Source organism: Anopheles gambiae, chromosome 2 (genome assembly GCF_943734735.2).
Source record: "Anopheles gambiae chromosome 2, idAnoGambNW_F1_1, whole genome shotgun sequence".
In the NCBI taxonomy this organism is placed as follows: domain Eukaryota; kingdom Metazoa; phylum Arthropoda; class Insecta; order Diptera; family Culicidae; genus Anopheles; species Anopheles gambiae.
The window spans coordinates 58,188,499-58,204,135 of NC_064601.1; the positions used below are offsets into that span (position 1 = coordinate 58,188,499).

General features: G+C 32.7%; 1 protein-coding gene across 4 annotated transcripts in view; it reads right to left on the reverse strand.

The window, feature by feature from the left end:
• Window positions 1-15,637, reverse strand: part of LOC1272724 (homeobox protein abdominal-A homolog) — a 115,572-nt gene that overhangs the window by 32,394 nt on the left and 67,541 nt on the right. For 3 of the 4 annotated variants that reach the window (XM_061650853.1, XM_061650852.1, XM_311623.3), the window contains one exon: window positions 1,932-1,982. The exons of the other annotated variant lie outside the window; for it this stretch is intronic. In XM_061650853.1, the coding sequence (XP_061506837.1) occupies window positions 1,932-1,982 (51 nt within the window). The remainder of the gene's footprint in view (window positions 1-1,931; window positions 1,983-15,637) is intronic. 4 annotated transcript variants of the gene reach the window in all.

Consider the following 15,637-nt stretch of genomic DNA (forward strand, 5'->3'; position numbering starts at 1 on the left):
AAATACTACGTTTCTCGTGATCCCTATGTAGAATAAACATTTCAGGCACATTGTTATTAAATTTTTTATCGACGATTTTGATGTTGTTTATTTACATGCGCTCACGCGATTCTCCCACACCAATTATTTGAGTGGCGCCTTTTTACGACCAAGCTATTTGTGTTGCTGCGTGAGGCCTCTTTCGTTTAGTAAACAAAGCAGTCGTTCGCTGTTTGAGATCGCTTTGAGCTGCTGTTTCCATCTATCACTGTAATATAGTCCCTACTTCATTCACATGCGTTTGATCACGTTCGTTGTATTTTTTTTATATTGCTTCATCCATCTTATAAACATCATGGGATAGATAGCAGAAGTTTAGCACCGCTAAGAGTTGATTGAAGTACCGATCATTATTTTTTCCAATGAACCTTCAATGGTAGACAACCTTCATTGAATCAAACTTCAAACAATGAAGATCACGAAATCAAATGCATGTTCCGCACAGTATCAATTCAAACTTTGAAGTAATTGATTTTGTAGATATGTATGTCGTGTATAAATCGATCGTAAAGTAAAATAAGAATGTAATATAGTTGAAAAGCCGGTGTCATAGTACAGTGGTCAACTCGTACGACTTAACAACATGATCGTCATGGGTTCAAGCCCCAAATAGACCGTGCCGCCATACGTAGGACTGACTATCTTACTATGGGGGGATAATACAAAAGTCATTGAAAGCCAACCCCATAAGTTAGCATACCCCATAAGCAAGCCTTTACCGACAACGGTTGTTGAGTAAAAAAAGAAGAATATAGTTGAAAAGAATGCATCAGTTCAATACTTATGCATTAATTTAATAATTTTTTGGATAATTAAGGAACAAATTAATAAAATTTCGCGTGCTTTTCGCAGTAACCAAATACTGATATCATGAGCATGTAGCATGAAACAGATAATTAAATTTTTATTACTTACGGTTGCCTTTCAAGTTATTTGCTGTAGCCTCTTGACGGACACAAAACTTACACCAAACGGATTGGTAAGAAAAACATATATTCAACATAAAATTAACACAAACAACGATTATTTAAACATCAAGAAAACAATACAATCAAAAGATCAAATCAAAGTATGGAGTTTCCTATTTAAGATGCTGCCAATAACATAATAATTGAAACCGATGTATCAATTTACTCATCATTCCTTAGTAGCCTCATGGCCAACTAGTTCATATTGGAATTTGCTTAAATGTAGATATCAACTATTGAATTGAAGCTTTCTGTTTGTTTGTTTGTTTTTTTTTTTTTTTGTAATCGATATTGAGTGCAATTCGTAGCTATCACGAAATGTGCTATAAAATGAAATACGTATAAGATATTTTATAAGAACCAAAATGATATAATTCTTGATATGATTCTAGATAAATGACTTGCATCGATAATATTTTTAATAGATATTCTGTAACCCAATTAACGCTAACTCATTAAATTTAATTTATTTTTCAATTTCACTAAACAAATAATGTAAGGAACATTGGTATCGATAACTTTTATTTTACTATACTTTTCAACCATATTGAGGTGCTATTGATAACAACTAGAATGTAAAGCCATATCAAGGACATAGCATTTAGGATTCGATTTAAGTAGTCACCTAAAAAGCGTTGCATGAAAACAAATCAAGCTTATTTTAAAAGATAATAATAGGGTTTATAAAAGATTAAACGTTAGATTATGCATAACACAGTTAAAACTGGTCTCAGGTACTCGTAATTTTTTCACAGTTTCGATTGTAAACATTTAATTATTCATAGCTGTACATCCTTCTTGGAAAATAAAATAAAAATTAACAAATCAAAACCCATGAACATATAATATACAAAATTCAAACCATGCAATTAAAAAATAAATAAATGAAAAAATGATAAATTACAAAATAAAAACGTAACTTACCTATCCAGTCTGGTAGAAGAGTGCCCGCAAGAGATTCTGAGTATCTCTTACCTATAAAAAAGAAGATTTCTTTAGATATCTCGATCCACAATACATATTAATTATTAATATAGATATAAAGATAGATATATAAAGAGAGATATATGTAAATATTTATATAGATATATATAATGGCATATATATATATATATATATATATATATATATATATATATATACATATATATATATATATATATATCACTAGTGATTCAAAATGCAAATATAAAAAAATGGTTCATACAACTATTCTCCTAACATTATTTTCATGTAACGTTTGGAAAGATAAGAAGATGAAAGAAAAAGGACAATCGGATGTACATTCTACTTTCTTTTATTTCAGGGCCAATGGGACTGTGAAATAAGAGAAGTTTTCAAATTGGAGAGATAGAAAGTGAAAGAAAATTTCATAAAGGTAGATATGCCTTCATAAAGGTGGTTGCCATAGGAAACTGCGTACAAATTGCGATTGCAGATTGGAGCATCCATCCTTCAATAACCATGGCAACACAATACACCAATAAGAGAGATATCAGAGTTTTTCAAAATTATTCATAGTTTTTTTTGTAATATTCAAGAGACAAAAATATTCTGAAAAAAGGGATTGTCAAAAATTCAACAAAGAGGGTTTTTTTTTTAATTGGAGAGGTCTCAGATTAAAGAGAGTTGACTGTATGCTTATTTTAATCTATTGATACTTTATATTTTTCCTTGACACATTAAATTTACCAAAACATATCTGTATTACTGGCCATTTTAGATCAATTTATCCAACTATTACATACACTTTACTGCAGTCAATAGATAATGAGGGTAAATTTGACAATCTAAATCAATTGAAATATTTTTTACATTAATTTTTTGTACAATTTGACCGTTTGTAAAAAACGTTGAAGCATGCTGAATAATCCAGTGCATATACATTTGTTTTATTCGGAAATCATATCGGGTTTCTTGCGATTCATTGTTTGCCATTGATCAGTTTGTTTAATACTGCAGCGTTTAGAAAATACTTTTGTGAACATTTGCTTATCTTGGTACATGTTATTCGTCTTTTAAACTGTTTTGTTACATGCATTCCATGAGAAGATATTGGATAATTATTGTAATTTATAACGATGAACCCATGAAGTTCAAAAAGTCGAATGCATAAAGTCTATACTGCACTCACCATCAGCTGATGAACTCAGAGAGAATCAGCTGAGCTAGAATCTGCGCTCATTTTATGCTCTCGTGAGCATCACCTGCTGTAGGCCTGAGTAACTCAATGATCTCGAAATGATGTTTGAGTAGAATTATTTTTAAAGAGGAGCGTAGCATGTGGTAGCATTGATGAGTGTAAAACAAGTTTGAGTGTTCTTGGACTGAGTAACTATAATGATATCGTAATGAAGTTTGCGTAGAACGCGATGATTCTTTGAAAAAATGAGCGTAGCATGTAATATATTGGTGAGTGTAAAACAAGTTGCAGTATTCTTGATTCTGATTGCAAAGAAATCCAACACATGTTGTTTCAAGCAGGTATAGTGTTTCAAGGAGTGAAAAAGCAATGCAACAATGGACAATAAAACAAACAATATGATCAATGTATCGTTTACACAATCGCTGTTGTTATTACTACTGCTACTACCACTAGTCAATTTATCAACAATTTTAATATCATGTTGATGACGCATATGAATAAAACGGAATAACATTAAGTACAACTCTTTCTGGTATGCTATCGTTTAAATTTAATTATGAATAAAATTAATTGAATCTTATTCTTTACTATTAGTTATTTTGACTCGATCCAGATTATTCAATTCAGCTTAAAGCACCAAATGCATAAATTATGTTATACATCTAATTGATTTTCTTATTGTATAGTCATTGTAATATCAAAAATCAATCGAATGAATCATCAGTTTCATCAATACAATTGATGAATTCATACTTATTGAGCGGGAGAACGTTAATTTGATGGTTTAGATTTTGATTATCTAGGCGAAATTTTTGTTGTAAATTTAATTAATTGTGTTTGTATTACAACCAGATTCGCATTACAACCAGAGCACAGCTCTTTGTGATTGTATGGAAATTTTCTTTTTCATTTCTCGTAAGGAGCACCACCAGCCTCAGTGGTCTATTCGATAGTTTCATCGGCGTCAACAAAGCCGGACGTAATCAGATTCCAACCAGTCCGTCCCTGCTCAGCAAAGACTTGACTATCCGGCTGCCTGGTACTAATATGCCTCAGAAGCCTATATAGACCAGCAGCGTAAATCGATACACCAAAAAGAATAAGAAGGATGGCCACGTCGTATTTCTATGTTTTGTATCATAATGCAAATAAAACAAACCATCTACACCTGCATAGCGTAGGTTTTTCATGTCTGTTCTTCTATAGTGTTACAATTCACTCTCTCGGCTCTCACGCATGTACTTTCCGTGGGATTTAGCTCGTAGATACAGAGCCGTTCCCTGAACATTGACTGTGGCGCCACCGGTGTTACACAGAATGATCCAAATGAGCGTAGAGTATGAAAGTGTTTCCTACCCCTCGTCCTTTCCCTCCTAGCACGACGGCTTCTGTGCAATGTGTTTGTGCTTAAGTTCAAAACAAACTGAAAATGCCGCCACGTAACATACAACGACACTAGAGAGCTTATTGTTTTCATAACATCCGTATTGGATGCAACTAAATCACCCATATGTTTACTAGAAAGAAAAAAAATCCTATGCAGGAAAGAGAGTGATGATCAAAAGAGAAATTAAATGGAAAGAACCACCGAAACGACTATTTGGTAAACCGAGCGCATGGAAAATGTTTTCTACGCTGCATCGTAATTGACCGTGCTGTCGTAACAGACTAGGCGCCGTTTACAATTCCATCGCCTTGCTGGTCGCCATACGTTGTCGAAAATCGTGTTGTAAAATGTTATGTATTATTTTGCTGTGAACCAAGAAATTAGTGGAACTGATGTAACGTTCTCAGGATCTCAAGTACATCTTCATGTATTCTTTGATTTTGTAAAAGAAACATTGAGTTATAATTTAGTTTAAGGATATTCTTCTATTTAAGGATGTTTCTATTTCTTTTTCTGAGCACTGTTAAATTATAAGAAATAAATCCAAAAATATATTGTGTTATAAAAAAAAATGCAGTTAGAGTTTTTTTGTCAGTCTCGTGGTACAATCATCGACTCACATGACTTAACAACATGCCCGTCATGTGTTCAAGACCTGAATGGACCGTTTTCCTATACGTAGGACTGTATATTCTGCTATGGGCAATCAATAAGTCACTGAAAGCCCACTAGTGGTTCAGGCAGGCAGACCGACAACGGATGTTGTGCCAAAGAAGAAAAAAAGTAATTATTAATTAATAATCGAGTCATACATCACATACTGAATAGCGTAGAATGAAACAATAAGTTATTTAACTATTAGACTGTTTTACACAAGAATAACGTAAAAAAAATATATTTTAATAAAAGTCTCTAAATATTCTGGATGATTGGTTCGGGTAAATTCGCTCATAGTTTGTGATATTAGTGAATTTAATAAAAATCCGATTATAATAAAAAGCGACCATCCTTACATAACTATGTGGTACAAGCTAAAACTGCCATACGACTGGGATTACTGCGTTGATTGTTGGACTAAAAGGAATTACAAAAAAGTATTGGCACAAATTGCAGACATTTCTTTGCTTTCCAATAAACGTGAAGGAATGATCTTACTCATATTATTCAAAATTATTTGTATTTCTGAAAGTAAATAGATTAGTATTTAACGCTCTTAACATCAACCATCTATTTTCTATTATTGGAAGATGAATGAAACAGTGAACTGAAACTATTCAACCAACACGTTCCATACCTGCCTCTAGTATGGCAATTGTAAACGATGTGAGAAAATTGTACACGTGTTCTATCATGGTTATTAAATCATTTACTGTTGTTAAATGGTGTTAGCATTCTCTACTTCTTGCCCATAAAAAATGAACCGTTGAAAACTGTTCATTCCTTCCTTCTGTGATTTTATGCTCTCGTTTCTGTACATAGCTTCCTGAGCATAACCACACTTGGGAAAGATATGCCCTTATTTTTACCTAGCATGGTTCTTCTTGAATCGCTGGATGCTGCTAGAAATTATTATACCAGGCAACACTATTTATTACCGCTGTACACACAATGTCGGTCTTCCACGAAAGAATGAGCCACGAAATTAAATGAATGTGCAAAAACTATACCAAACTTTAACAAAGCCCTTTAGTATGAGCTAATTTTACTAGAATATCCAACGACAAGTGACATCTAGTAAGTAATTCTTACAATTCTAAAGTAGAGCTAAAGTAAATTTTATATAACAAGATGACGTTAGTATTTCTAGCACACATATTAGTTTTGCCCACATAATTACATTTTTTTCTAATTTCACCTCTGTGATCAGCGACTTTGTCGATTATATAGGTCGCTTTTGGATTATTTTTAAATTATTGTACGAAATTTTACGAATTTTTTTTTTTTCTTAGCATGAATTTTGTATTGTACAGACAGGTAATTCTTTTTATTTGGGCAAGCAATAAGTTACTTGACATTAAATCAGTACAGTTTGGGGGTTTCAAGGTAGTATAAAGTGAAAATTAATGTTGGGTTGCTCAAAAAGAGTGTAATTATTTTCGAAAAAAATTCAGTTTTTGAGCATAAATTTGATTGCAATGTGAATTCATTTGTCAAAATACTATATTCGTTACAATTCGTCTCTAACACAACACCAATGTTGAGAGAATGTGAGTTGAAGATTGTTAGGCAACTGCGCGTAAATGAGTGGCTATAGCACCTACAAAAACCTAATGAACGAAAGGGAAAAAGGTGTGATGAAAATGAAATAGTGAGAGCCGAATTACTTCCCGAACCTCAAAACATCGCAATGTGTGATGACGGTTCATCCAAGTCGGCCAAGGGTGTATGAAGGAGACTTCAAAATATTGCTAGAATGAGAGAAAATCGTACGAAAGAGAAGACAATCATTTTTTCTCATACAGGTGAACGATGACGAATATTTCTGGCACAGAGCTCAGTTCAAAGCCAAACAAACTACCATTTTATTGCAACCTTTCGACGAGTGCTCACATCCACTGAATCTCGTTGTAAGGTGGTTCAAATTATTTCAATCGTTCATAAAAGTGAAGATGCACATAAAACATTCATATTGAAATTAGTTAACACAAAATCATTGTATGGTCAATCAAATTTTACTGCAGTTACTACATTTAACCTGACAACAGTATACCTATTGCAATTGTATCTTGTGCAAAAATCAATTGAAAAGTGAAGTAAAGTGTATATTTGCAGAAAATATCAAAATAAAAAACAATGCATTGTTTGTCGGATTAAAAAAAAAAAACCATTAAAATGATTGAACCTGTTGCAATTCATTGCCAGCTGATACATTGATGATGTTGGTTGAGCTTTTACTCAGAAGAGTTGTAAATTTGCCGACGGTAAACCGTTCGCTCGTTAATTTTATGAGCGGAAATACGAAAAACGATTACGCCTATTGCCCATCTCCCCGGTTGTAATTATTCATAAATAAGTCTTATCGGATTAACGCTCATCTTCCGACGGACGTTTGACCAACAGATTTAGTTATGCCTTCAGAAGCGCACCGCTGTTTCCAGGACGGATATGTTCATGAAGTGTGCACTGAGCTGGGTCATGATGTTCGTGTTTATTTGTTTATTTTAGGTTTCACACAAAACACACTGAAGCATTTCGTAAGCAGTGTATTTTTAAATTCATATAGGTTTCAAGGGCATGGTAAAACATAAAGATGATGGATGTGACTTGGTTTAATATAAATATTGGCGTGTACTATAATGCCGGTAATAATCGCTAAAGAAGGCAAAAAGATTGTGACTCTAACATCATACCTCACATTTGTTTATGTACTCATACAGATCCGTCATAAAGTGTTTATTACGATGAATTATCGATGATAAATGACAAACCCTAGTTCCAGTTTGATGTACCTGAAGATGTAATATAATGTGCAATTGTACAAATGGTACATCTTAAGTTCAACTTGTTTGTTTAGATGATCAGATAAAGAGAGAAATTTATATATTTCTTATTAACATTCAAACAAAGTTTAATTTACGGTTGTTCAGGTTATACTGCATAATTGTAATCTATTTTTTGATGATTAAAAATGACAAATGATCCCTATCATCGTGGACCTGCTGCTTTGAATTAACACTTTTTTTGAATTTTTTGTGGTGCAAAAGACAAGGTCAAAAATAAGTTGCGTATACCTTACCGAAGAAATATTGTTAACCTTCAAAATCAATGTGAAACAAAGGTAAAGCCTGTTTGCAGCTGCAGCAATAAAATGAGTATCCATATAATAGATCACACTGAGCTATATTCGAACCAAGGCCAATGCCGTTTTGAAAGACGATGTCAAAGAAACTTCACAAATTTCTAATTGTATTGTCACGTAACAAAACCATAAGAAACAATCATATTTTTGCTTGACACCTTTTTTTGTCTAACCGGCACAATTGAACAGAGTCGTAAAATAAAGATATGATGGGTCCTAACTCAATGGTTTGCTTTCGTTGGGTACAGTTTTCTTATTGTTACCTACCCGTGTGATTTCAGATTGTGACAATAACCTTTCTAAAACAAAAAAATAGAATAAAAACAATTTAAAAACACGTTTTTAAGGCGTTTTTAAATTTTGATGTTAATATTAGTGCATTAAAACGCGTTTTTAAATTGTTTTTATTTTATATATTTTGGTTGCTCATGTTCATGGTTTGGTCTGAACATGGTTACTTAGATCATTTCAAGTACATTTAACATAAACAGCAATCGACTAAAACATCCTAGTTATAAATATCAAAAGGGGAGAGCGCAATCCAGTGCGTGAATTTGAGAGAGATGGTGAGAATAATGTTCGTAAAACACGGCGATGTGACGACCATTACACTTCCATAGCCAAAGTAAGCGACTTAAAAAAAGTGTAATAAGCAGCGAATAGCAGTAAACAAAAAATAAACTGCGATTATTCGCTTTTTATCGTTGGTAGTAAAATAAACTTTTGTAACAACAAATATATGGCGTTAAGATGAAATGAATGCAATGCAATAGATTTTAAAAAGTTCACATAGTTTCATTTGTATAAGTTAATTGATTCAATCAAACCAAATGTATCATGATTAAAGTATTCACTGTTTATATATTTCCTATCGTTTCAAGTATTTTATAATTATTTTCAAACTTTTTTATATTTTTTGAGTTGCTATCAAAAGTATAAAATAATTCAAATATTAAATAGTGTCGCATTTACCTTTACGCATAACATTTACAAAAAAAAAACATGTAGAGCCTACAATAATAAAAGTGAATCACATAATCTGGCAACACTGTTTATCTACCACTATAGCCATCAAAATCATTCCAGACTAGCAATTACAGTTTTGAGCCCATGGTATCACCAACACACTTTGCCTCACCTTTCCAAATCCGTATGAGGTGCCTGTTTGCTCGATTATGCCGTAGATTTTTCTTCTTTTTGTTATGGCTTGGAGCCTCACTTTGATTTTCGATTTCCTTGGTAAGGGTAGCTTATCAATGTTCAACTCTTCGATTTCTTGATATTTTTGAGGTTTCGTTTTCTACCACAAAAAGCATGAACGTTCTTTTGGAACGATCAAACCAAACAAGAAACGTTAGGGAAAAGGCGATGTATGGAGTGGTATCAGAATACGTTTTTTTTAACCACAAAGCTGAATAAAACCAGCATTGAAAAAAAAAACTCAGATCCGAACTGAGAAGGATGAATTGGTTTGCAAATGGATAACTCTTGATTTATCGCCTGTATATTCCGTTTTACATTTTTCTTCGTCATTCTGCTCGTTGGATGATGTGCTATTACATATTTTGGTTGTGACCATGATTTTGATCACCTTACCAAGTAAACTATTCTGACGAAGTTTAGCAACTGACAGCTAAAAATCTCTCATCACATCGTTTATTAAAATGACAAATGAAAAAAAAGATAAAGTTAGTCAAAACTGAAAACAAAAACATCTCGCATTTAATTTAACAATCAATGAACACACTGAACGTAACGCAATATGAACGTAATTATTTATCGCAATGAAATGGGTTTGGGTTCATATGATCCCATTTAAACAGTTTTCCAAATTAATTTAATCATAAATGAAACCTTATACATACTAATTATGCACCTAACAGAATTTCTATCATGAATAATATTTTTTTATTGAACAAACATTATAAGCTTCTGTAATGTTATGTTTGTTTTGCACTTTAAGAACAAAAAGAGTGTCTATTTTGGATTTTATTCCAAATGTTTCTTTGTTTTGTATTGTGTTTTCATAGCGGTTTATGGTTTTTATACACGTTACATTTAATTTTTGAACAATTATTGTTCTAAAACAGCTAGAACAGACAATAAACCTAGAAGAAACAGGGCTGAATTTATAGGGTTTAAATAACAGCAGTCTCAGCTATTTCTAAACCATACGCTATATGATACAGTTCTGCTTCGGTTTCAACATTTAACCCCTTTTTGCACACCGTCATCGATAAAGAATGCTTGCTCCACACTCGATCGCTAGGATAAAATTATGCACAAGCCGACACAGTGTCCCTTATTTTTGTTTGCTGTATTCTTTTCCTTCATGTTGTTTCTCGTTCTGTCTGTCTGACACCTTTCATACTTGCTTTGGTATATTTTTGCCAGCTTACTCTTCGTTGGAGAACATGGTCACGTCACTGGTCGTTGGTTGAGATGGAAATTTATTGGAATACAGTTTTATTAATGTGAGAATTTTTTTGTATTTTTTTCATTTCTTTTTTACTTCCGCTGTTTGATCATATGAAAACTGACATGCGTTATACGACAAATATAATATGTATCACCGATTGCTATCGACCGGTCACAATTGTTTGTTATAAATTATTATTATTAATGACGTATTAAAAAAATTCAAGATCTTTCAAATTTCAAATTATCTTTTTTGTACTGTGAAACATATAAAAATATGTATTCAACGCAATTCATTCTTCTACTTTTTAACACGGGTTTCATTCGTTTGATGTCAGTGTTGTCAAACACATTTCACCACCTTGTCAGAAAACTGTCTGAAAGAGAAATGCAAGTATTGATCGCATTGACGAAAATTGGTTTGAACGCAACTTATGAAATGGCACAGAAAGTACAATAAAATAAAAAAAGAAATGAATACATATCAAGATAAGATCAAGTACTAGCATTTTAACAAGGTTTACTTCTCTATCATAGCACATTGTATCATGTCGTTTTTATTATCGGAAGCAGCATATATGGGCTGTATATGCACACAACACCAAACCGAAAAGAACGTTAGACTCCGTTAAATTCCAACTTTCCAAAGATTCTCGGTTTCCTTAAAATGTTCAGGTTATCGTATAAAGTTATATTTATATATAGAGCACAAAAATATCAAAAATATTCTTTTAGTATAAATTGGAAGCTTAATACCAGGTTATTTTATATGGTTTCTGAAACAAATCCACAGATTGGCGGTATTTGCCATACTAGTTTAATAAGATTTGAAACAAAGCTATTTGTTATCTACTGTGTTATTTGAAAGTTTTAAAAATAATAGTCAGTAAGTGAATTAAATACTTTATCTTAAAGTAAAGCAGGTTGTTTCGAATGACCTCGATGATCGCAATCGATTCAAGATTGCATCATTGTGAACTCTGGTTTTAACGAATCAATCATTATAATTCGTTTTCTATTAGCATTTTATTTAGGAAGCAATACGACATTTCATTCATAGGACTCTGTTATACGTTATCACAATCAAATAATTTTTATCGACCACATTTTGTAAACTACTATATGAACCATATGAACAAAAACATGTTAAATACATGCTAACATTACACTACGAAACTTACGTCACTGTACTGTACTAGCTATATAAATTATTAAATTATTTTGTAAGCATACAACAACAGAAACAGCATAAAAATCAAAAAGAAAAAATAAAGTGGCTTTAAAGCTTCTTCTTATTCTTCTTCTTCTTGTTTAACACAACAACCGTAATCAGTTAAGGCTTGCCTGTACCGCTAATGGGTTTGGCTATCAGTGACTTATTGATTATCCATAGCAGGATCAGTATTGCTGATGATAGCAAATGATTCATACAGGGCTTGCAACCATGACGGATTTGTTATTAAGTTGTCAATAGTTTTAGTCGGCCTCTACGAATGGTTAATGGGTGGTGAATATTCCTTTCAGATGCTAGAAGTCTTAAAAGATTGCAATTTCAATACGATTATTATACTGGTAACTACTATTTTACTACGATACCCTGTCTAAAATCATTCACGTTGTAATTTTGATGATATCTTTTCTATTGTTTCAATTGCATAGCATCTGCTCGGCCGATTTGTCAAGCATACAAAGCATATAATAGACGAAAAAATGCAAGTTTACAACCATGTGCCAATCATAGAAATCATAGCTCTGATAGCATAAAATGTACAGATAACCTGTATTTATTTAAATATATGAGTTATCATTAAGTTTACATTGTAGCACATAAAACTTCTTGCGATTGAATATATTACAATTATTACTTTAAAAACACAAACATTATTTAGACATCCTTTGGTCGTGTTATCATTTATGCAATAAGTTGAATAAATGTTTCTTATGTAGTTTTTTAAAGTAAATGCAGTAATATGTTTCAAAAAAATGAATCGATTTATATGAATAAATAGAAAATGTAATAATTATTGCATAAACAAAACTTACATTAAATGGTTTTTTTCTTCGATGCGAAGAAATAATAATCATAGTAGTTTTGAAACATATTCTTAAATCATGGGACCTGTTTCAAAATTTTACTATAAGTAATGTAGCATTATCTTTGGGGCCATGTTTAAATTGTTTTTATACATACTGCAATCTTTATGAATAAAGTTGTGCAAATCAATCTAATTCATTTGCAAGAGTCTGGTTGAATGTTTTTTAAACTCAAAAGTATTATTGTTATTCTCTATCAGCTGCAAAAACTAAGAAAAACTTAAACTAGAATGCTCAATCATACCATTGAAAATACAGTTGCACGAATAGCAGGATGCAAATGTTGAATGAAAACAAATCATAAATCAAAGTATCACATCCTATAGAATGGGGTATTAAACAGACATTAAGGAAACGTATAGCGTGGTAGGTCGATTGCAGTTATGAAAAGGACAAGAAAGGTTAAATAAAAAGAACACAGCAATGTGCTTTTGGTTACGATTTTACGCCTATGCATCAGAATGTAAGCCACTTAGAAATAATTTGATGATGCTTTGTTAGGCATGTTGATGTGTAAGTGTGATGGTATATTATAGCTGTCGCATCCAACAATACACTAACACACCTATGCGGTACCAGGACTCAAGGGTTGCATAAAGTTTACTTCATTTGTGCGATGAAAATGCTGTCGAACAGCATGTTTTCGTTCGTTCTCTATGTTTGCTTCGTCTTCGCGTTACCAACTTTCAATTCAAAGTTTTATGATGTGTCGTTATCTTCCTTGTGCAATCCATCACCAATATCTATGTATCCCTGGTATTCGTCGGTACAGCGTGAAACATTTTCAGATGCCGATGATAATATGTTAACCAATGGATTTTAAATATATGTTATGTGTTATGATATTGGTTGTATTTAAATAACAAAGCTTCAATTCTGTTGTGGCTACTTAGCTCCGGAACCACCCAAAGAATAAGGCTTCCGTTTCCGTTTTCTATCTATTCATATCCATCCACATTCCATTATATCGAAATTCTTATCTTACCAACTACTTCAATACTCTGTTATGCATGCAAGATTTCTCTTTAATCAGGATGCTGGTGAATATAGTTCACTGGTTTAAAGTTTTCTGTTACATTAACACCTGACCTGATCATTCCAGTTTTGATTTTTTTTATCTATTATCCCGTAGGATGCAGCGATGAATTTAGTTTCCCTGTTTTTCAACAACTGTTAATAATGTAGCTAAAGATGCAGAAAAGAAAGGCACCGTATTCGGTTTCCATTTTTAAACGTGAAGGTGGTCGTTTTTGTTGGAATGATTTATTGCGCTGTTTTTGCGACCGATGTCTTCTGTCCATACGGCGTTAAGAAACAACACCCTTCAAAGTTACATGCTGTAGTAGCTGTTGAGAGAGAAGTCCTGGGGTCTTATAAAACCCCTCACAATAACAATATACCCCAGTGTGCCCACCCGTCGATTCATTAGGTCAATTAATTCGATGCCGATTTGTCGTTATTGAACGAGCCTGTCTCTAAATAAAACAAATGGCTTGTGTATGAGTGAGTTTAAATAGTTTCTATAGGTAGAACAATATAATGATGAAAGCTTCGTAGTGTAATATTAGCATGATTTTAACATGTTTTTGTAACTCCCGAATAATTTATAGTAACAAACAAAGTATCAATAATGTTCCCTAATGAATAAAAAAAGTTACGGTAGTTAAATTCTCAGTTATGTTCTATCCGTTAAAATAAAACCTCAGGCAGGAAAGGTAGAAATGATGCAAACAATATGAAACTTCTAGGCCTTCCTAAAGTTATTTTACTTTTAAAATTGAAAAATCTCAAAGCATTTCATTCAAAAGTGACATAAATATACATGGATAAAATTATGTTTTTTGTTTGTGTTAAAGACTGAGCTGTGTAGACTGTGTCAACATTAGAGGAGTTAAGTAATATGAAAACCACAACAATTTACATTCCAATTGGGACTAAACCTTCTCCAGTGAATTAATTATTTCGTCATCCATGGAATTTGATCAGTTTTTAAACAGAACTTTCAAAATGAAGTACTTTGATTCTCCAAGGAATGAAATACCTCTACAAAATTTAGCCACAACACCTTTACGTACGTCAGCCGATATGAATTATTATTTTATGAATTGCTTGACATACTACTAAAATTAACCTAAATATTATTAGACAGTCAATACTATCTCTGATATATTTCAAGTATCTACGCTTTTGGATAAACTAACCCAACTGAGATTTATTTATTTTAATAACCATTGTCGAATAGTATGCAGAGAGTTTGGTTGGAAGATGTCTTCGTCTTTTTTCCAGGATCAGCTTCTTTAACAAACTCGATACACGAGGGACGGTAGCTGCAGTTGCCTATATAGTTGGTTTAATTTCTATCATGAGTGTGTGAATGAATTCAAGGCCCGTGTGGATCCTGCCTTCCATACATAGAATTGACTCTCCTTGTAAGGGAAATCAAAAAGTCACTTATTGCCAAAACCATTAGTAGTGTAGACAAGACTTGATCGACAACGATTGTTGCGTCAAAGATGAAAGTAGGATAGTCAGTCCTGCATATGAGGATTGTTACGTTCTTATAGAGCTTTATGCGATTACGAGCATGTTGTAAGTCGTACAACTTACCTAATGTAACACTGTGGACCATTTTCAAAATAAATATGATTAAAATCCAACCACTTAGGTCTAGAGAGAGTCTACGATTTGTTCGGCTCCCCTCGAGCGTTGGTCTACCTGACCGTAGGTTCCGCATGTCGGCTAAATTCAACACTTTGTTTGCTTTGTTTTTCCTATTTCACCCCAAT